The sequence below is a fragment of the Chanodichthys erythropterus genome, chromosome 21 (assembly GCF_024489055.1).
Source record: "Chanodichthys erythropterus isolate Z2021 chromosome 21, ASM2448905v1, whole genome shotgun sequence".
Lineage (NCBI taxonomy): Eukaryota > Metazoa > Chordata > Actinopteri > Cypriniformes > Xenocyprididae > Chanodichthys > Chanodichthys erythropterus.
In genome coordinates, this window is record NC_090241.1 from 12,003,303 (window position 1) to 12,027,537 (window position 24,235).

At 37.1% G+C, this 24,235-nt stretch overlaps 1 protein-coding gene across 1 annotated transcript in view; it reads left to right on the forward strand.

Moving 5' to 3' along the window:
• Positions 1-24,235, forward strand: part of plxna1b (plexin A1b) — a 152,160-nt gene that overhangs the window by 9,851 nt on the left and 118,074 nt on the right. The window contains exon 2 of the mRNA XM_067374658.1: positions 19,353-20,713. Within this exon, the coding sequence (XP_067230759.1) occupies positions 19,538-20,713 (1,176 nt within the window). The 5' untranslated portion in view covers positions 19,353-19,537. The remainder of the gene's footprint in view (positions 1-19,352; positions 20,714-24,235) is intronic.

Here is a 24,235-nt window from a genome sequence, read left to right on the forward strand (position 1 = left end):
GGCTCACATATTGCTTTTTGCCTACTATAAAGTATGGAAGTAGGCATATTCGGACACGGGGAAGTGTCTGTGATGCACAATTCAGGTAATGAATACTATGAATTCGGACATACTACTTGGTTCACATATTGCTTTTCGCCTACTATAAAGTATGGAAAAAGGCAAATTCGGACTCAGTGAATGCGTTTCTCTAGCCAGCATTAAAATACATCACACAAATATTCAGTAAAATAGTTCCTTTTCAGTTAAAATTAACTATTTTATTGGCATTGAATGAATTCCTATTTTGTCCACTATTTTTTATATATATATATATATATATATATGGATGTTTTTCCCCACTGATCTCAGCACAGTGTTTTTAAGGATTGCCTTCTCTCTGAAGGATGCATGTGAAGCCGCTTAGAAACCCGTATCTTAGACAGTTCCTTAAACATTCTTCCTACCTCATTGGCAGCTTAGTGGGTTTGTTTGTGTGTGTATGTGATGGCCAAACGTAGACTGCAGTATGACATTCATGCTTTTTTCCTATAATCCTTCAATGAATGTATCAGATATCAGAGAGGCTGTTGTGTGTGTTGATAGTGTAATTTCTGTACTGTGCTAATGTTGTCATTTAACACTTCATTGGACCTTTTTAAGGAACATGATTTCAACATTCCAGCAGCATGTAATGCTGAAACAGACCAGCGTGTGTTTGACCAGTTCTAATAGTGTGTATTTTTCTTCTTGGTATTGGATTTTTGCCAAATTTGTGGTATAAACTATATTACACAGTCTCATGTACCATCATACCGCCCAACGCTAGTGTGTTTCCATGGCACTGGTCAGCGATGCGTGAAACGGTTCAGTGTCCATCAGGAATGCGGCGTCACCCACACGAACGCGCCACCCCTCCATCCGCCCGACCCCTTCAAAAGCCCCGCATTCATCCATCTATCTGCCTCATTCTCTCTCTCTCTCACTCTTTGTCTTCGCTGCTTTTGTGTTTGTCAAAGGTCCAGAGAGTCAGCAGTGATGAGGCATCGGTGCATTGTTTGCTGTGAGTGAAATGTAGTGGCGTTGTACTCTTGGGGTCAGATCGTGACATACGCTGAAGAGAAAATATTTATCCCACACAAGCGCCTGATGCAAATGAACCCAGAGGTTGAACTACGACAACAGTGTTAATTTGGGCTTAACCCGTTTAGCTGTATGTGAGAGGCTGTTCATCTCGTCAAAGAGGTTCATGGAAATTTGTTCGTTATTGTGATTTTTGTAGGAAATGGGATGTTGGTGGACAGTTGCTCATCATCGGGTGCAAATACATTTATGGATGCACAGTTTTGGGCAAAACAAATGGGAAAAGTTTTATTTTAAATGTTTTAGTTACGACACCCATATGATGTAGACGTAGAGGCTGCTTGTATATGTTTGTCAGATTTTATATCCCACCCTTATTCTGATTTGATTGAATCATGAAAAGGATGTGATGTTATTGGTTAATATATTTCCTGCTCACATGGCTTTGGTTATGTCAGCAGAAACGTTAATTCAGATGAGGGTAAAAGGATTTTCTCCTTCCTGGCAAAATAAAATAAAATGAAATGAAATAAAACGAAAAAATAAAATATAAAAAACATAAAATATTAAAAAATAAAACAAAGATGAAAATATTTTTCTTTCTTTAGAGTAACATACACTCACTGAATAATTCACAATAAGACCAGAAACATTTATTAAAGAAGCATTAGTGGATTATTGCATCCTAATGTTTTTCTGGGATGATATTTAATTAAATTATAATTTTTTTATTTATTTAATTTATTTTTTAATGTAATTTTCAATTAATTAATTAATTAATTTAATTTAATACATTTAATTTAATATTTAATTTAAATGTCATAGTTTAATGTTTTGTAAAATTTTTAAAAATAGTACATTTTTGTTACTTACATGTAGTTTTGTTACACTTAAATGTAAAAACTTTTTTTTAAAAACCTTAAAAAGCTTAAGAAAGCTTTAGAAAATGGTTGTCTTGGAAATAATGATGACGTGGATTATGATGGAATTTAATTGGTCTTAGTTTTGTTCTCCAATTCTGTTATTCCAAATCCTCGATGAGTAATCAAATTTCATTCTGCATATTACACATAAAGAATGTGTGAATGAATGAGTGTTAACAGGAAGCTCTTCTACCCTGTTGTTTTCTCTCGCTCTGAGTGTTTCTCACGGCCGGGAATGTCGTACATCTGGTCGGATGATCTGATGTGGGATTGTCCCAGTTTACAACGGTACATATTTCTCTCTCACTGACCTGGTCACTCCCTCTCGCTCCCTTCAGCTCTCAGCTGACGGGTTTCTGGGCAGGCGTTTGGTCACCGTACAGGAGATTGGATAAAAGGGCCGTGCCAGATGGAAACGAAGAACCAGGCCAAATCTGTGTGTCATTTGCGGCTGCTCTACAAACACACTAACACACCCACAGAAACACGGTCCATGTGGAGAGCTGGGAAACTAGTCTAGCTGCCGTCTCGGTCAACACTCCTGTGGGTGTTTACATATAGTGAGATGAGCTTATTATTGATTCTGAATAAACTGACTGCAGTTTTGTTCTATTCAGACAGAATAATGTTTAGCTGTAGTGGTTAAAATCACCATTAAATCAAAATTGAAAGTTCTTGTTTTCTATGGAATATTTCAGTATTTATTATAAATGATTAAAATTCACAGATTAAAACAAGTTTTGTGGCTTCCAGTCTGATATATTGAGATAAAATAATTTTTTTGTTGATGAATTTACATTTATGCATATAAGAATCCATTATCACTGAAGCATATTTTGATGGATTGTGGTTGTTTGAAATCTTTGAATTTTTTTTTTTTTTTTTTTTTTTTCTTTTTCTGTGGACGTTTATGAAAATATTTTTAATGAATTAAGGCCTGATTTAGTTTCAGAATTTTTATCTAAGGTCAAATTGAAAAATATAATTACATTTTTTTTTCCTTTAAAAAAAAAATCTCGTTCTCACCATGAATATAGCCGCGGTAGCTCGCATGGCTTTAAATCATAAACAAACAAACATTTATGCATTTATACAAAAGCAACTTGCATTGCATTTAAATTAAGATTTTATCAAGTTCATGCATTCTCTGGGAATCAAACCCATGATGATCTTGTTGTTGTTGTTGTTAGCGCTATATTCTGCTACTTAAGCTACAGAAATACTAATATTTTCACAAAAATCCGTTCAGAGATATTTTTAATGTTTAAAAAGTCTATGCTGCTCACCAAGTCTGTGTTTATTTGATCAAAAATAGTTAAAATTGTGAAATATTGCTGTTTTCTCTTTGAATATTGATGCAAAAACTTGAGAAAATGAGATCCAGGCAGTTGATGACGTTGAAGAAAAATAATTTATTAATTTCAATTAAATTCAGCCTCACGCGAAAACTTCAATCGATAATGAAAATATTTAATAAAACCAAAAAGGTAAAATAAAAATCAGAAATCGAACATCTATGATAAGAACATTCTGAAATCTGAGTATAGTAATTTGAAAGAAAATCATTAGAAATGGCGCCAACAAGACAGCAAGATGCAAGTCAGGATAGCAGGAAAGGGGGTACCAATTGAGAGAACGAGACAGGTTTTATACCCTAAGATTGGGAAAAATCTTACATCTCCCTTCCAGGTCTTGTTTGGATAGATAAGAAAGGTCAGAATGAACCTTTCCATTGTTTTGGAGGATTTAAAGAAATTCATGACATTTGATGGTTTCCTGCTGTCCAAACAGTCATTGGGTAATTTTTATGGTCTCGTGACAATTGACATTATCAAATGGAGTAAAAACACCCAAAAATAGGCCCAAAAAGGGTGGGTTAACACCTTCATCAGAACAATATAATAACAAATTAACATTTTTCAAAGATTCCCTTTCATTTGAATACAGAGATACAAAATATTATTGAAGAAAAAGTACAACATGTGGTCAATTCCGAGAACATCAACGTTCTGGTAAAATTTTGGCAGGAACCCAACTCAACCACAAAGGTACCAAACCCTCTTTTACCTAGAAAACTTAAAGTTCACTTGGAACTTCAAAGTCACAAATTTCAACAGGTGAAATAAGCACAATGAAGATCAAAATGAAAAAAGAGCACATTGAGTAAATATGTGGTTATACTTGAATATAAGTGATTATATGCGAGTAATTTAAGTAAGATTATATGAATACTTGAAATCATAAGTAGCATGGAAAATCATAAGTGATAATGAGTGATTAATAATAATTAATAATGAATGATTAACATAGAACATGAATAAGTGAATATTGACCATTTTGGATCCATCAATATAATGTAAAATGTAATTTATTCCTGTGATCAAAGCTGAATTTTCAGCTTCATTACTCCAGTCTTTAGTGTCACATGATCCTTCAGAAATCATTTTAATATGCTGATGTGCTGCTTCATAAACATTTTCTTATGTATCATTTAGCGTCCATTAATTAGAATGGCTTGTATAGTAGTTAACATCAAACATGGTCCTAACAATTTGAGCATTATCACAACACACGCTTCAAACTGTAATCCCGAAACCCTTCACACCCATGACAGCAAACACAGTGGCAGTCCTGCTGGTGTGAGGTGTGAGCGTGTTGAGCTCAGGGGTCTGTGTGCATCTGTGGCCCGCGGCGGTGAGCGCTTACACCTGCCGCCAGCACTCAGAGGTGTGGACATTGGCAGGAGCTGCGGGTTTTTTCAGCAGAGTGATTTGAGAGTTTGGCTCCGCTTGTATCAGAGCAACAGTGATCGGCTCGGAGGAAAGATTACAGGGAATTTAACTGAACAAGACCCTGGTGTTTCTCACCAGAGCAGCGATAAGACAGAGATGAGGGATTGTGAGATACAGAATGTGCAGGACTAGTTTATAGTTAGTTCTTCCTTAGAACCAATGTAGTTGTCTAGTACTTTTTTAAACAACTTTGTCCATTTATGTACGTTGAATCCTGAAAAGGCATTACAGTCTTGCAGTCCCTTTGTTTCTTGTTGATCTGTGTTCATGTGTTTTTTGATGTTGAGTATCATATTTGATACAAATCAAGCTTTTATGGCTCATATAGTGTGATATAGTGAGAATATGGAGGAAAAAATAGCCTCAATTTTATTCAGAGGCCCAAATACGTGATTTGCTTCAGATGCTGATATTTATATGGCCAAAAAGCTCAATTAAATTATAAAGATTTCCTTGTAATGGAAATCTTTACAACAATATAACAGACTACTTATAATAAATGCATCATCACTCTATATCTGCCAAAAGTATGTCTTAGTAAGATGATTTTTAAAGGTGCCATCGAATTAAAAGTTTAATTTACCTTGGCATAGTTAAATAACAAGAGTTCAGTACATGGAATTGACATACAGTGAGTCTCAAACTCCATTGTTTCCTCCTCCTTATATAAATCTGATTAGTTTAAAAGACCTCCGAAGAACAGGCGAATCTCAACATAACACCGACTGTTACGTAACAGTCGGGGTGTACGCCCCCAATGTTTGCATATGCCAGCCCATGTTCTAGGCATTAGACAAGGGCAAAACGCCTGGATGTGCACAGCTGAATCATCAGACTAGGTAAGCAAGCAAGAATAATAACGAAAAATGGCAGATGGAGCAATAATAACCAACATGATCCATGATAACATGATATTTTTAGTGATATTTGTAAATTGTCTTTCTAAATTTTTCATTAGCATGTTGCTAATGTACTGTTAAATGTGTTTAAAGTTCCCATCGTGTATTACTGTATTCATGGAGACAAGAGCCGTCGCTTTCATTTTTAAACACTTGCAGTCTGTATAATTCATAAACACAACTTCATTCTTTATAAATCTCTCCAACAGTGTGTAATGTTAGCTTTAGCCATGGCGCACTATCAAACTCATTCAGAATCAAATGTAAACATCCAAATAAATACTATACTCAGAGGAATCGATGTATGCATGACAAACACTTTGTAAAGATCCATTTTGAGGGTTATATTAGCTGTGTGAACTTTGTGTTTGCTGTTTAAGGCTGTCGAGAGCTCGCGGGGGCGGGGATCGAGAGATTTAAAGGGGTCGCGCGCTTAATCGGTGCATATGTAATTATGGCTCAAAATAGGCAGTTAAAAAATTAATTAAAAAAATCTATGGGGTATTTTGAGCTGAAACTTCACAGACACGTTCAGGGGACACCTTAGACTTATATTACATCTATTGAAAAGTGGTTCTAGGGCACCTTTAAATGCTCAGTTTTATGATCAAAGCTCTGTATTTTTCAAACATAATGCTGTGCAGTACAATGATGGTTGAGCGATTAATAAACATATTTGATAAAATGATGGATAATCAATAAACCGAAGTTGCTTCAGTCCAGTAAGTGTTCCCCTTGAAATGTTACTAACAATATGTTATTCTTTTGTTTACTTTATCAAAATGAGTAAAGATTTCACAGCATAAAGACAAGTGAACCACAAGCTGAAGGTGGACATTTGTACAATTATACTAAAAGGCAATCAGACAACAGAAGACATGTAGTAGATTGTGCAATAGGTTTTTCAGCAAAGTTTTGAATATGTTGATCATTTACAGGCCTATCAGATATGACAAAGTATGCTTTTTCGGTTTCTGCTGTGCTCATTCAGCTGCATCTATCTTTATCTCCAGATTGTGCGTGTACAGTTTCTTTGTACTAGTTGCATGAGTTTTTCTGATCGCAAAGTGTCAGCCAATCACATTGCAGCCGGCTTGATTTCACCGCTGGAGGTTTCGATGAGAAATCAGCGTCTTGATTGCGCTGGCATCAGACAACTGATTGCTGGAGACGCAGAGAGCGTCCTGTGCACACATGTGTCACGCTGGGACGCTTATGGAAGAAAAAGATATGCTGAAAACTCTGATCATAAATGCGCCTGACTGAATGATATCAGCAGACAGAGATGATGAGAGAGCAAAGATGGGCTATCGAAAAACAAAATTGATCAGAAATGTGTTTTTTGTGTGTGAAACCAAAGCGATGAGGGTGGAGAATTAAGCAAAAATATTTTATCTACTATGATAAAATAAAGCCTTGCTCTACATTCAAACCTGTGTATCTTAACTCCTGGCAGTCTGATCAAATCAGTCAGGATGGAAGTAGACCTTGCTGGCTAAAATATAGTTGTTGTTTTTTTTTTTATCACACTAGATAAAGTTTGTGGTCTGTAAAGATTTTTAATGTTTAATTTTTGTAAGTCTCTTCTGCTTACCAAGGCTGTGTTTATTTGGTTAAAAATACAGTAATATTATATATTCATTGTCTTGTATACATATACATATGCCTGAGTTGCTTTGGGTTAGTTAGCCACTTTTTGTTAGTAGTTTGTAGCATGGATAACTTTTGTTTTAAGAGTAGCTGGACTGTTATTTAAATTGAGTGGCTTGTAGTTTGAAGTAGCTAACAAGCTATATCTCAGACCTTTAGTATATAAACCAGCCCTGTATGTTTACACATGTTATCTGTATCTTATGTAAATGTTGAAGTTTGAGAGGAGAAAACCACACACTGATGTCATTCATGTAAATTATAAAAAAAAACACTCAAACTCCCAAGGTGTGTGTGTCAGCGGTAAAGAAGTCGAGCTGGTCTGTCTGGTTGAGTCACTGTTTGGAGGTTAATGAACTGGTTGGATTGTCACAGGTGGTTTTGTCTCTTGCTGAGCTGCGGGTTGAAGTTTGATGATAAACCACATAGATCTGTAGGATATAGGACACTCTTTCTTGTGGTTTTGCAGCCAGTCACTCTTGTAATCTGTACTATTAGCATTGTTTGTAAAGTCAGTTGTCTCTAGTACTAGTGCTCATGATGTGATTAAACTTAACACCAATTATAAAAGTTCAGTATGTGTGTACAAACAATTATCCAAAATGCAAATTACCAAATTTTCCAGAATTTTTTTTTTTTGTCATGTTAGTACACTCTTAAAAATAAAGGTTATTTTTGGTCATTGATGTTTCATCAACCTTTATGTTGCACAAAATGTTCTTTATAGTAAAAAAAAGGTTCTTTAGATTTAGATGTTCTTCACACTAAGAAAAAAATGGTTCTTTTAAGAAGAACTGTTCACTAAGGTTCTGCGGGGAACCAAGAATTTTTGTCCCAGTCCGCCCCTGGTGTATATGACTTTCTTCTTTCTGATGAACACAGTCAGAGATATGTTAATAAATATCTTAATGCATCCAAACTTTATAATGCCTGTGAGCGGGATCAACAAGTATGAGCTGAAGAAAGTGCTTCCATCCACATCCATCCATCATAAACGTTTACTCCACATGGCTCCGGGGGGTTAATAAAGGCCTTCTAAAGTGAAGCGCTGCATTTGTGTAAAAAAAAAAAAAAAAAAAATCCATATTTAACAAGTTATGAAGTAAAATATCTAGCTTCCGCCAGACCGCCTTCCATGTTCAATGTACGAAGAAAGTGTAAAACTCTCTTGCAGGGCTGCACGATTAATCAGACAATTAGAAAAAAGGACAATTTAAAAAAAACATTGAAATTGCGCTTAAATGATATGGCTTAGTACGTTTATGAAATCGCAAAGCTGCATTTTTTTTGTTTTTGTTTTTTTAATGTGCGGCTTGTCAATGAAGTATGGCTCCAATTGCTAATCCATCTGAAAGCACTGCGAGTTTGATTCGCTTATAATGTGCATTTGAAAAAGCAACACGCAACAAACATCTTTCCAGACATGAGAAGCATTTATTAACATCTTGTCCAACAAAAGACAACATTTAATAACATGTTTTTACTCCAAACTCATTTCATACTGACAGCTAAGCGTCCTTCTGTGAGGTGATGTGGCTTCTTACACAGAATAAGGCAGTCGCGTGTTTAATCAAAGTGTTTCAATCTTCTGTTTATTCAACTACAGCGATAGTATGTGATTTCCTGAAATGATGCTATGATTTCCTGGTTATCTACTTCTGCAACAGGGCATATTTGCAGTTTCTGTACAAGAGCGCCCTCTGGCTTTCAGATGGAGAAGCATTTACTACTGATCACAGAGCCGTAAAGCTCTGACAAGCTGTTCATAAAATAATCGCAACCTTTGCCAATTGCGATAAATCGTGCAGCCCTACTCTCTTGCAGTTCAAAAAGCTTATGCTATGTCATACGCCTTCCCTATTCAACTTACGGAAAAAGTTTAACTGATGTGATGCCAGTTTACACTTTCTTTGTAACTTGAATATGGAAGGCTGTCTTGCGCAAGCTAGAAATTTTACTTCATAACTTGTAAAATATGGATTTTTTTTTTTTTTTTTTAACACAAATGCATCGCTTTGCTTCAGAAGGCCTTTAATAACCCCCCGGAGCTGTGTGGAGTACGTTTATGGATAGATGAGGATCAAAGCACTTTCTACAACTCCTGTTCACTGCCATTATGATGCTCGGAGCTCAGGATATGTATTAATATTTCCCTGATTTGTGTTCATCAGAAAGAATAAAGTCATACATCTAGGATGGCTTGAGGGTGAGCAAATCTAGGGCTAATTTTCATTTGAAAGTGAACTTTAAGACAGCTGCTTGTGAATTCAGGTGTGTTCATAACACCAATTGTTTTTGTTTTTTTTTACTTCTCAATCTTCATTTTCCACTATTAATGTTTTTAAGTGTCTAATTGTGTGACATCATCACCTCTCCCTGATGTTGCAATCAGCACCTTTTTTATACACAAGACTCTCTCTCTCCATCTCTCTCTCTGTGCAGTGGCACAAATCTGCAATTCAATTTGCAACAGTTTAATTTGTGTTTAAGATGCAAATGTATCCTTTCTGATAATGAGAATGCTAAACAGAGAGGAGGGAGTCCAGAGTGCTCACACACTCATTCATTAGCTCACAGTAATCGTGTCAACACGCACACACTCATACACGAATCCACAGCAAATGAGACGCAAGACAGAATAGAATTATCTGTCTGTAAAGGTCACAAAATGAGAGTTGAGATGGCAAGAAAACAAATCGAATGGAAAATGTCACTGTTCTCCTGTTCTAAAACTGTTCTCTAGTGCTGAGAGACAGACAGCTTACAGAACACAACTGAGAGAGACAGGAAACCAATGGAAATCATTCGTTTTCTGTGAGTTTATATTTAAAAAAATGTAATGGGTAAAATATAGTAAGACTACAATATGACTATCACACAATGATTTAAGGCTTTGTAAGCTAATATTTCAGTAAAGTGTAAATTAGAGCACTAGTTTTTATAGTATAGTTAGTTAGCTTTTTTGATAGTTGTTCAGGAGGTGTTCACCTGTTCTTCATGCATCTGAGTTAATTTGAAGCACTCACATAATGCACTGCTGCACTGAAAACAATTCATGTGTTTCTAAATTTACTTCATCTCCTTATTTGCATAACTGCGTATGACTGGAATTTAAAGCGCACCTTAATCAGTCATTGGCAAAAAGTGCAATGGATATGATGTAATAATCATGACAGGCCTGTGTAGCTCAGAGAGAGAAAGAGACGGGTGAGTCAAGGCAACATTTAGCCTGTTTTACTAGTTAATCATTCATTCTCTCTCTGTGTGTCATGCATATGCATGTATGCTAATATGCACGCGTGTATATGCACATCATCATGTGATTCAGAGTTTGACTGCTCAGATGTGTTTTCATTCCTGTTTCCTCTCAGATTGCATGCCTCTCTCATTCCTCTCCGCTGAACCTGTTTGATTTAAAGAACTTGCGCAATTTTTCTGTAAGCTATCTTGTGTTTTATCTCTGAAACACACACATGCCGTAGCCGTACTGTTTCTTTTGCTTCACTGACCATGTGAAAAGCAGGAAACGGGAAAGACGGCAGGAAAGAGAGAAGGACAGATAGAGTTCACATTCTGCTGCTTCACTCGTGTTCTTCGTTTCCTCTCTTTTCCTTTGGAGTGTTAACAGACTGAATCATCACAGCAAACAGCAGCACGAGTCATCGACGCAGGGGATTCTGGGTAGTCTCGTAATCCCACTAGCGAGGTGATGTAATGGAAGGTTTTTGGTCATCTTGGTCTGTTTTGAAATAATTTGAGACAACTGGTGTTCTCTTTCATGGTCTGTAGTTTTAAGATTTTAATGAGAGAACATCCGTAAATTCTTTCAATTCACAGTCCTAGATGAACCACTGTGCTGTGAAGGACTTGCATGAAGTCCAACATTAAATAAAGGCTGAGGGATGTTCAGCAAACACTCACTTTCATAGTGTCATGACTGTTTACCAAAACAGTTAAAGTTTTAAGGTCATAAGACGCTTTTCCACTGTCGTGCCAGTTGCCCTGCAGCGCTACCCTAAAACCTGCCCTTAACATGCCTCCATTTGACCAGCATGGGGCTAGCTGACTGAAAACTAGCTAGATCGCAAAATGAGCATGACGGAAGCAAACATTTGATCTTGCTTAAAGACTTAAAGGGTTAGTTCACCCTTTCAAAAATGAAAATGTCATTTATTACTCACCGTCATGTCGTTCTACACCCGTAAGACCTTCTTTCATCTTCAGAACACAAATTAAGATATTGTTGATGAAATCCGTGAGTCCTCTATTGAGAGCAAAGCCATTGAAACTCTCAAGATCCATAAAGGTACTAAAAACATATTTGAAACTGTTCATGTGAGTTCAGTGGTTCTTAATACTATAAAGCGACAAGAATACTTTTTCTATGCCAAGAAAACTAAATAATGACTTTTCAGCATTGTTTTGAAATCGGCCCATCATTAGATATTGTTGAAAAGTCATTATTTTGTTTTGTTTTTTTGGTGCACAAAAAGTATTCTTGTTGCTTTAAAATATTAAGATAGAAACACTGAACTCACATGAATTGTTTCAAATATGTGTTTAGTACCTTTATTGACTTTGAGAGTTTGCTCTCAGTAGAGGCCTCACTGAGCCATCGGATTTCATCAACAATATCTTAATTTGTGTTCCGAAGATGAACAAAGGTCTTACGGGTGTAGAACGAACTGAGGGTGAGTAATAAATGACATTATTTTAATTTTTGAAAGGGTGAACTAACCCTTTAAGACTTTAATCAATATTTGACCAATGATTTACAATAAAAAATGTTACAGTGAGAGTAATTTAAAAAAAATTGTCAGGAGTGCACATCAGTCATGCTGAATCAAATGGTATTGATCATTAGCTCACATAAAAAGAGAACACACATACTTATTCAGTCCCGCCTGCATCCATTTAATTGTGAACTTCAACTAAGGCTTTTAAGTCAAAAGGCTTACACGTTTAGAAAAATATTGATAAAATATCATGTTTAGCATTTTTATTCTTTTTTTTTTTTTAAATTATGTGATCTGAGGAAGGATGTTTGAGCGATATCTCCCATCTCACTTTACTGTTATACTTTCTGCCAGAGCAACAGAGGGAGCTCACAAGCAGAAAACCAGAGTTATAAGTTATATGCGTTAACCGGAGTATATGTGGTTTATGACATATGCGGCTGCATTAGTCCGTCATCAACAAAGGCACAGGGAAGAGACGGGTAGAACATGAAACCAAATAAATACAATAGTCTATGTTCTTCACCGGTCTTTTCCATAATCATTTGATCATTTGTGCATTTATCGAAATGGTTAGCATGAGTAGCCTTTAGCATCACACACACACATATATATATATATATATATATATATATATATATTTTATTTATTTATTTATTTATTTATTTTAAGGTTTTAAATGTGGAGGTTAGTTGGTAGCCTGATATGAAAACACAGGAAATGAGCAGCAGTGTTGACCCTATCCTGAATTCGATAAACTCCGCCTTTGTTCATGACCACTCCTCAAGCCCCAGTTGGCCCACTTTGGACCAAGGTATTTGACGGGCCAAAGACCTGAGGAGGCCTGCTCAAGTCCTGAAAGTGACAGTGGAAACATGCCCTGGCATGCCCGACAGTGGAAACGCGGCTATAGAGCGCAACAGTCCAGTTCTGGAAGCCAAAATGCCATTCTTTTTCTCCAGAGGTAATTGATTTTTTTATGATAACTTAGGGTGCTTTCACATCTGCCTCAATTAGTTTGGTTGAATCGCACTAGAGTTCGTTGTCCCCCTTGGTGCTATTCGTTTGGGCGGGTGTGAATGCAGCAATCGTACTCAGGTGCGCAACAAAAGCGGACCAAACAAGTGTATCGAGACCTCCTTGAAGAGGTGGAACAGTTTGCTTGAGATGTGTAAGCAATCCGACCCAATGGACCAATGAACCAAATGATAATTCATAACGGGAAATGTGTTATATAAAAAGCATTAGTGTCTGATTCTGTGAGTGAGCACAGTAGTTACCATAGTTAAAAACCAAAGAATGCCTCTTTATCTTAAAATGTTGTGGAATTGCACTTTTCCGTGCAAGAATGCTGTCCCGACGAAGCCTTGATTCCTGCTCTATCTTCATTGTAACGGTAATTCACCATTCACATTTGGTCTCAACACAGTTAGCCTAGACAGTGCTGAGAGATCCAGAGAGTTTGAATTTGCCTTTGTATGAATACGAATGTAGTACATAATTTAACAGCAGGAATAACGGTTACATTTATAGTGTTTGCGTGTGCCTCAACAGTTACAAACCCACAATAATTATTTCAACTTATTTTTTAAATGTGTTTAACTGCGGAATTCCTGAAGAAAATGTCATTACCTATGATTCTGAAAAGAAGTCTCCACCAATCAGAACCTTGACTAGCAAATCGCACAAATAACATTTTAGCCCCGCCCACTCCCATGAAGCACTGCAAATGACGTGGAGTCAATTTTCATACACTCCTGAACTACTAAAAAAATATTGTATTTTTTTTTTTAATTGATTTGTAGTTCTTTCCATCATTAAAGCCTTTAAGTTCACAGTACTTTCGTCTTTTTGTCCAGTTTTTAAAAAAAAAATTCCAAACCAAAGTTTGTAATGTTGTGATTCACCTCGTAGCTGATTGGTTTGGTTCATGGCTTATAACTCTTAAACAACGACTTTTTTAAAATCCTTATGGGAAAAATACTTTCAGAACCAACCAGCTGAAAAAACTAGATAAAAACATACTTTCATGACTAAAATCAGTGTTAATGTTAGAAGATCTGATTTCAGATGACAGAATATATTATCTCTGCCAAACTTTTGTTTCAACTTTTATTTTAATTTTAATACAGAATGTTGCTATTTTGTTGCTGCAGTGTTTTGTTTGGTTGCTAGGATTTTCTGAGTGGTTGCTGGGTGGTTTCCTTCTTATTCAAAGATGTTTAGATCAGATAATGGGATCATATAATACTTTTATAGGTGTAGATTTTTCAATTATAAACGTGTTGTGGTAGATGTCTGTTTGTTTGGCCACATGAGTGCAGTAATTTTGACATGCGGGCGGTTCAAAAACCTGTTTCTGAGAGTTTAGAGCTGGATACGGGGGGTAGGGCTGGAGATGAGGGAGTGTGAGAGGGATTTTACTCCATAGGGGGTAAGAGGGCTGGACGGGGTCAGGCATTAAAGGGGTGAGCGTAAACAACATCTGTTCATTCCCCCGCCTTACTTCAGGTATTACTACAGTAAAACTGTGCTTGCAAGGTTTTAGATTCTAAAATGATTTAGAAGGTTACTTTCATTTATTATGATTTTAGAGTAGTAACTGTGGTATTTTGGGGGGGAAATATGGTTAAATGTTATGTATACAATTCATAAGTGTTGGATTCTCGTGTGCATCATTATATTCACACCCCTCCATGCACAGGCCAACGCTGTATCATCTATGTGCTGCAAGATAAACATGCATGTTGACTTTTGCATGCAGTTCGTTTGTCTGAGGCTTATTTACTGTGTTTAATTAGTAGGATAATGAGCTGTGAAATGACCGTGTCATTGCTGACTGGCCACTTCCTGTGAACTTGTGTTTTCCTTCCCATCCTCCATCGTTCAGAGTTTAATATCAGAAATGTCATTATTCAAGTAGTCGAAACTTAAGCGAAGAATCACCCAAATATTATATACTAAAACATGTAATCCTAAATAGTGTTCTATATGCAGTAATAAACAATTTTAACTGTAATTTTTAAACATTAAACTTAGTTTTTTAAAACTACAAGTGCTGTCTAGTTAGTCACACTGCAAATGGAAAGCCATATCAAGCACATTGAATTGTGGGATTCAGTATCCATGGTGTGCTCTGTTCTGCACATCTTGGCAAATACAGAACATAATTCGGGTGTGCATATTGTGCACAGAATGCAAAATGTATAGTACTTTATTTTTTAAAGAGCATGTCATTTAAGTTTGTATGTTGTTTTTTTCCATTGGAGACTTTTGCTTTTGTGATTTTTATACACATCTCGTCTTTTTCTGAGTGTATTCTGTGTGTATTTTTGCTCCATCTGAGAGGCGAGTTCTGTAATTGATATGCCACAAGTAATAAATCAGCCGGCCGCCTGCCACCACTCGCCATTATCTGAGGAGACGGGTTTAGAGGTCTGTCCACAGTGTGTGTATGTGAATTTATGCTCTGTTTTCTAAAGCAGAGGGGTTGTGAGACGACTCGCTGAATAACGTGTCCTCGGGCAGCTGTGGGAAAAATGGAGAATGAATTGACTTCCATATTAACTCTGTCTCATGTTCCTTATGCTGAAATGTACTCTAGCGCTCGTTTCGGTTGAGTGTGGCGGGTTCTAAGGGTGAATCTCACCGGGAACATTTTTTGCCCAAAGCAAAATAATAAATATATTTTGCTTGCAGAAAATTTAGAATGAACCATTCTTTTGCATTACATTGCATTTTAATGGTGGTGGTGTTGTTAATTATTGCATTTTTGATATTTAATTAAATAAAAAATTTAAAACGTTTCTGCATATTGTTTTTGGATGCTTGTGGTAGATGTGCCAGTAAATACAGGTTCTAGGACTGTAATATGTTTGCACAATAGTCTGCGGTTTTCAGAGCGGCTCATTTGACTGACACAAGTAGAAACTGATGCCACTGATAATATCGAGCTAGGCTGAGATCTGTGATATAAACAAGAATATCTATGATAACAGCAGCATGCACAGACAGATAAATATTCAGAGGCTGATTCAGGCACTTGCAGATTCATTGATTGGCATCATTTAAGCACTTACTGATCGTCTGAAGTGCAGGTACTCATGGGAAATTGGCGAATCTAAAAGTGGAAGATGAGAACACAAGATGAAAGAAAGCATTCAGGGATGTTAGGCAAGAATTTCTTTTATCTCTTGATGAGATTGATAATTCTCTTAAGTTGTCAGTCCATTCTGAGGCATTCTGGCGTACATTTTGTCATTTAAATTTTCATGTTTATTCGCTTTCATTCTTATGCCTTATCTCTAAGCTCACTACAAATGATTTGGTGTAGACTGTTTTAACCATTTCATTGCCAGATAACAATATGAGGACACACAGATGCAATTTGTTTTGATATTTACGGCCGTCTCTATCACGACCGATCCACTCAAATGAAGAGAAATGAGGTTTGGGAATTTTGCTCTGTTTTGCATGCACATGCACACATAGTAATTTAACAGAGACATCTAATGACTTCCCTTACAGTATAGTGGTGGTACCATAGTAAAGTGATGGAAATAGCATGGTACTGAATGGTTACTTTTGTAGTTCTTTGAAGAATACGTGATGGATGGTACTATGACACGTCCAAAAATGTGGTAGTAGGATACTATGGTAAATTTTTGTTATTATTAAAGAGCCAACTGGCCACTACTACTATCATCAAAATAAAAACTGAAATTCTGAAAGCTTCTTTGTGCTATTTGAAGGAGAGCTACAGTCAAACAAAAAATTATTCAGACACTTTGACCTGACCATGTTTTACTTAGGTGTTATCTGATATAATTAAGATACATTTTTTTCTGACAGTTTAACTCTGATATCTTGTCATATTTTATTTCGATTTTTTTTAAACTATAGTAAATAAACTGTAATAATGAATGAAATGTTCAAGGTGTCTGAATACATTTTGGTTTGTATATTAATATACTATGGTTTGTATATTATATGTATATTAATATACTAATGGTTTTACAGTAGTAACAATGATTGTAGGGTATTTTGGGTTACACTGGTAATGCTTGTTCTTTTTAAATAAAGTAAAAAAAAAAATAAAGTAATTCAATTTTTTCTGTATAAAATATGATAGCTCATCTGTGGTATTGAGTTGATTTTAGTTGGTTGGTCTTCTGCTGATAGACAGAAGAATACTTTCCCTTCTCTGGTCCATTTTTTTGCGCATGTTTCTGGAGATCTGTGGAATGACGCCACTTCCCATCATCTCGTCCTTGGGGAATGATGGACAGATAAGAAGGCCCTCAGTCACCCGAACAGGAAAAAAGCAATGGAGATAAGAAATGGGCAAAGAAAAGATAGAGAAAGGAAAACATTCCTCCTATTTTCCCTTTGCTCTATCTCCTCTTTTTATTTCCTTTTATCTTTTACACTTTCTCCTGTTGCTGAGATTTTCCTGTTTTTGTAGTTTCGTCTCATAATTTTTTTCAAGTGGAAATCATGATGAACTCATTTGTTTTGTTTGGATGTATTTTCTGTCATCACCACAATTGCAATTTGTTTCCCTAACAATTAATTGGGTAGTAATTTTTTATCAAGTGCTTTTATCCAAAACAACTTCAAGTATAGTTCCTCTGGAGTAACCTATGGTTTCATGGTCGCCCTTTTGAGTTACCAGTCCAGATCTTTATTCACTGTGATGTCAGTCCTGGATTTGTTAATTTGTTGAATTAAATGGCAACATCTTTATCTAGGGCTGGATTTGAAGCCACTGTCTGCAGAGTTTAAAACACACCTTCCTGTAATTTTCTAGTAACTCTGAAGAACTTGATTAGCTTGTTCAGGTGTCTTTGATTAGGGCATTGCCCTTCCAAAGCTGGATTTGAGGAATCCTGGGGCAAATTCCAAAGGCATTTTTGCACTCTTGAAGGGTACTTTGATAAGGGGGCACCATTTGTAGGGGTGTTCCAAACGAAAGTGAACAACTGAATCCCTTCACGAAGGGCCTTTCGAGAAGGCCGTTAGCGAAGGGTACATGCAATGGTCACTTCAAGGAAGTAATTTTATAATTTATAAATTATGGTCACGTGACTCAGCGAATGCTCATTTTAAAGCTAGATGGTGGGGGAGGTTTTTTTTTTTCGTGATATATTTCACACGTTTTGGTCATGTTATTTTTAAATAAATTTCATTTATAAGAAATGTGTTTTCTTGCAGCGTTCAAAGATTAGACGGCAAGTTTTAAAGTTGAGAACAGAGAAATACACTCACACGTACATATAACACTTTTTTAACTATATAAAATGTATCTTTATTTGCAACAGTTATGTTAACAGCAATAATAAGAAATTTCTGTTGTAAGGACAGCTAATCAGCTAATGGACACTGTGCTGCGTTGTCATGGGAACATGGGAAATTACGTTGTCTTTCATTGCTCCTTTTGCCAAGTGCATTCCAAACAGCTACATAACGGCACGCAATTGCCCTGCTCTCTCCAAAGTCCCCACTTTAAGGGCTCTGCCCTTCGAAGGAAGTAGGGCATAGGGATTCTCCCTTCCATTTGGAATTTGCCCCTGGTCCAAACTTAGGGCCCAGTTTTTACAAGTAATTGTTGTGTAGCATATTTTAATACAGTTTACCACAGTTTACTCAATGGTTTGTCACCATTTCAACAGAATTTTGGATCATATTATTATGGTGTACAGAGACAACAATTATAATGCATATGAAACATCATAATGCATTGTGGAGCACCTATTGGTTTTATACTGCAATTTGTGTTCTCAGAGCTGTGAATTAGAAAAGGAATCGATCATTTCAAGTTGACTTGAAACAGGACAATGTAATTTTCTTGTCCTTGTAAAGTTAAGAACAACTTCAAGCATCTCAGACCTCAAAAACTTATTTTAGACTTGTTTGTTTTTCAGTGCCCTTTTAAAGGGACACTGTTATGTACCTGCATACTTGATGTACACAAAGCTGCTGTCAGACACTTTGTGATGATGGATGTCTTATGCCTGTACTGAAGCAGGTCCAACTCTGCAGCTGTAGTGTTGTTTAGTGAAGAGTTTGTTTACAGTGCATCTCCAATCCATCTTCACCCTCAGAGCTATCAGTCTTAGTAATTAAAAGTTGACACGGTTCACCTCATTCAACCACACGGTTTTAAATGATTTGTTGCAAACCGAAAGATATTGTCTTGAATCTCTTTCCCTACTGTTTGACTTTGAGAAATGATGCATAATGAATCAGATATGTTCCATTTGCACTCATAATGTGTTTTTTGCCCTGCAGGAGCCCTGGACGAGGAATTGAGGTGGATGTTGGATTGGATGACTTTTATGTGAGAAGGCAATGAAGCATTGAATCGATAAGGCTTGTGCTGCCTCCCTTTCTTTGTTGAGTTCCTTTAAAAGTCCCAGGTTGAAGACTAATAGTGTGGACCACCACACCCTTCACTTGCGAGGACCAGCGCAGATATGTGGCCTCAGCAGGGGCCGCAATGCATTATTAGCCCAAGGACGGTAATGCTCCTTGGGCTGCTGACTATCTGCATTTCCCCTCACCTTTCTGGAGGAGCACCAGAGCCATTTAAGTCCTTCTCGCCCCCTGATTGGGGTCTGACGCATTTAGCCATCCATAACAAGACAGGAGATGTGTACGTTGGCGCTGTAAACTGGATCTACAAGCTCTCTAGCAACTTGACCAAGTTGAGGAGTCATGAGACTGGTCCGGTAGTGGACAACGAGAAATGCTATCCACCTCCAAGTGTACAGCTATGCCCCCATGACCTTTACCCAAATAGTAATGTGAATAAGCTGCTGTTAATAGACTATCCCCAAAACCGACTCATTGCTTGTGGAAGCACCTGGCAAGGCGTCTGTCAGTTTCTGCGCCTGGATGACCTTTTCAAGCTTGGCGAGCCACACCACCGTAAGGAACACTACCTCTCCAGCGTCGCTGAATCAGGAACCATGTCCGGCGTCATCATTTCTGAGGGCCATATCAGTAAGCTTTTCATTGGAACGCCCATCGATGGGAAATCTGAGTACTTCCCAACACTTTCCAGCCGTAAGTTGATGGCCAATGAGGAGGATGCTGACATATTCAGCTTTGTCCACCAGGATGAGTTTGTCTCGTCCCAGCTGAAGATCCCCTCAGATACGCTGTCCAAATTCCCAGCATTTGACATTTATTACATATACAGCTTTAGCAGTGAACAGTTTGTCTACTACTTGACCTTGCAGCTGGATACCCAACTAACTTCTCCTGATGCCAGTGGGGAACAGTTCTTTACCTCTAAGATCGTCCGACTCTGTATTGAAGATCCCAGGTTCTATTCCTATGTGGAATTCCCAATTGGATGCACCAAAGATGGTGTAGAGTATCGACTGATCCAGGACGCCTACTTGAGCAAACCCGGAAAGCAACTTGCTAACTCTTTGGGAGTGTCTGAACAAGAGGACATATTGTTTACAGTCTTCTCCCAAGGCCAGAAGAACCGGGCCAAACCCCCAAAAGAATCAGCACTCTGCTTGTTCACGCTAACCAGAATAAAGGAGAAGATCAAGGAAAGGATTCAGTCATGCTATAGAGGAGAGGGCAAGCTGTCTTTGCCCTGGCTACTCAACAAGGAGCTACCATGCATCAACTCGGTAAGTCTCTGATGGCAGGCCATTAAGACACACTGCATGGCTACGACGATTGATTTGTTGGGTTGGATGAATGGGTGTGCTGTGTGCTTCAGTAATGTCCCCTGCTAGAGTTCAGCTTCCATTATCTTGGTGCAAAGGGTGATTGTGATTAGATATAAGTGGAGAAATTAGACTAGAGAGCAGACTAGGGTCGTCAGGGTAGGACAACAGGGAACATTGAGGAGTAGCCTAGTAAAGTCCTCTATAGCTGTGTTTCTCAACTATCCTGGAGACCCACCTACTAGAAAGTTTTAGATGTCTCACTACGTGATTTAACTCATCACTTTCTTTGTGTGTTGAATAAGGAGGCATCTAAAACTGGGAGGTGGGTGGAACTAGAGCTGATAAACACGGCTCTATAGCAGTCTACTTATTGGGCTGGGATGCAAATTAAAGAACGACACTGGTTAAGAGTAGTACAACTATTGTCAAGAACCTTGACTACACTGTTAGCTTGTGTCTAACTGTGCCTAATAGTCTAACTTCATTAAATGTTGTAGAATATAAATATCACAAGAACTCTTCCTGTCACCCACCTCCTGTTTCCTTTTGCGTCCGCTTTCTCTCACTGTCTTTCTCCCAAGTGCTTCCATTATTCAGTCAGACAGGAACATCATTAGGGGAGTTGAGTAAATTTCATGAGTTGCTCTCTCGCTCATGCTTTCTAATTCATTTAGCGAGGCTTGATCCCATCTTCTCTGCCATCACGGTCCTCTGGGACCAGGGCTTGCTTTTCGTCCTCTCGTTCACTCACTCTTAATCTCTCTCTCCTCATTCGTCTCTGTTCGTCTCATTCGCTCTGTCTTTCTTGGGGCTTTCAGTGGCAAAGAATGGCTTTCATTTAACCAAGCACTCAGAGATAAAGATCCTCATTTTTATTTTTCTGACTCATTCCAAATCGGTTTGATCTTTTTCCCTTTCTTTATATTCAAAGTCTGTCGGTAGACCTCTAAGCGGATGGATTAATGGAGAATGAAAGACATTTTTGGGAAGCAAAACTAATACAGAGCCACTGAACATGTCACGTCTAAATACTTAAACATTTGAAATTGTTCAGAACTCTTCAATATTTTTATTTTTTTTCTCCACAATTCACTTATCAGCTTACCAATTCATGTCTTTTAAAACCCTATCTTATGGCCGTTTTTAATTAAGAATAAACCTGGCCTTTACACAACTGACCCCAAATTTCAGTGCTTAAGTTCCCAGGATGGTTGACTAGTCATCCAACAACTAACTAGCCATTAATTAGTGATGTTGATTAGTGATTTAAATCTTTTTTTCTGTGCTTTTAAATGGAGACTCATATGACAAATAATTATTGCCCTGTGAGTCCAAAAATTTAAATGGAAGCACTCCAATCTGCATCCAAATTGTGCAGCTTTTTTCGAGTCTTTCATGACTCTAACAATTTAAATGCCAATAAAGCCCATTACATTTTTTTTTTTTTTTCAGAGTTTATGCTACTTTAGAATAACTATATATTGCCATCTAAATGGAATTCTTATATTGGTGCAGTCCATGGTGAACAAATTGATGTCATGTTTAAAAATATTGTGTTTCCAAACAAATGTTCTTTTCATTTTATATAATTTTTATCAGATTCAAAATTGCTTATGGTTTTTGAAAATGATTATTTTTTTGTTGTTGTTGTCAGATCAATTACACTGCTAAATAACATATTTAATGCTGTATGTCTGACAGAATCTCAGTGCTTGTGTATTTTTACTCACAGGAACACAGAAATCAGCCGTTTAAATCTCATCAAAATAGAATGTTGAAAATCTGGTACTGCTCAAATGATTCACACTGATCAGATCAGGGCAGTGTGTTTGTTTAATGTAACTGGTTTAACGCATTCAACTTTTTGAAACATTTATAGAGTCATGTCTCTCTCTCCCTCTGGAATGTTGTGTGTTGTGTTTGGTTTCGCCTCTGCCCTGAGCAGACACATAATCAACAGTCTGAAAATACACACACACACACACACCCATTGTTGTGGAGTTATGCATGTGTGTGTGTGTTTTGGTATGTCTTTCTGCAACCGGTTTAGTCCTGCATTAGTTTAATCCTCACTAGTAAAGTGTGAATGTGCGTTTGTGTGTGTGAGAGAATGTAATTACTTTAGCACACACACTTTGAGTGAATGTAATGCTCATCTTCTTTGTGTGACCCATGAGTATTGAGAAAATACTGCATCAAATCAGCCATCAATCAAGTGTGAAATAGCAGTGGGACTAGAGCTCTGTTCCAAAATGCATAAATGCGTCACAGAAGGCAGCATAAGGTCATGAGTCCTTCAGATGCCTGCTTTGGGCCAAATTTTTTAGTTAGATACATTACCATTCAAAAGTTAGGGGTCAGTATGATATTTTCGAAAGAAATTAATACTTTTATTCATCAGGGACTCATGAGATTAATCAAAATAAGTGACAGTAAAGACATTTCTATTTCAAGAATTGCTGCTCTTTTGAACTTTTTATTCTTCAAGGAATCCTGAAAAAATGTATCACAATTTCCACAAAAGTACATCAATCAGCACAACTGTGCACAACATTCATAATCAGAAATGTTTTTTGAGCAGCAAATCAGCATGTTAGAATGGTTTCTGAAAGATCATGTGACACTGAAGACTGGACTAATGATGTTGAAAATTTACAGAAATAAATTGTATATTTCACAATAGGGCTGTTTTTACTGTATTTTTGATCAAATAAATGCAGCCTTGGTGAGCAGAAAAAACTTCTTTCAAAATCTCTTTAGAGAAGACCGTCGCATAATGCATTGCATCAAAATTAAAATATAGCCTATCCAATACCAAATTCCACTAGTTTTTGTGTTCCGGGTTTTTCTGTACAGCCGTTCATAGGGATTGCTTTTATGCTAATAGTTAAAAGTCTGACTACATAAGAATGATATTTAAATAAGCTTAGCTCATGATGGCATAAAGATGTTGAATTAAATTACTTTTGATGTTTTCAAAGCTGTAAATCCTCCAGCCAGGCTTTGTGTGTGTGTGTGTGTGTGTCTGTGAGAGAGTGTGTCTGAAGTGTCTGACTGCTTGACATCAGGTTTTTAGCTCAGAGGAGAAAAAGTGAGTTTGCTAAGTGAATTGATGCCCGTATGACTCTTTCCTCTTTCTTTTCTTCTGTTTCCTTTCTTCCTGCTGTGAGGTAGAGACTCTTTTGGACGGATTAAGACAGAAAGAAAAACAAAGAGAAAAGGGAAGGTGAAGAGAGAAAAGACAGTGAGAAAGAAAGAAAGGTTATTGATGTGTGCCTAGGCAGCTTTAGAACACACACACACACACATGTTTGTTTTTGTGAATTGTGGGGACTTTCCATAGGCCGCAATGCATTTTATACTGTACAAACCGTCCTTTCTATCCCCTACCCTACCCCTAACCCTAAACCTAACCATCATGGGAAACTGTGCACACCTTTATTTTCTCACAAAAACATAATTTAGTATTTGTATTAATTA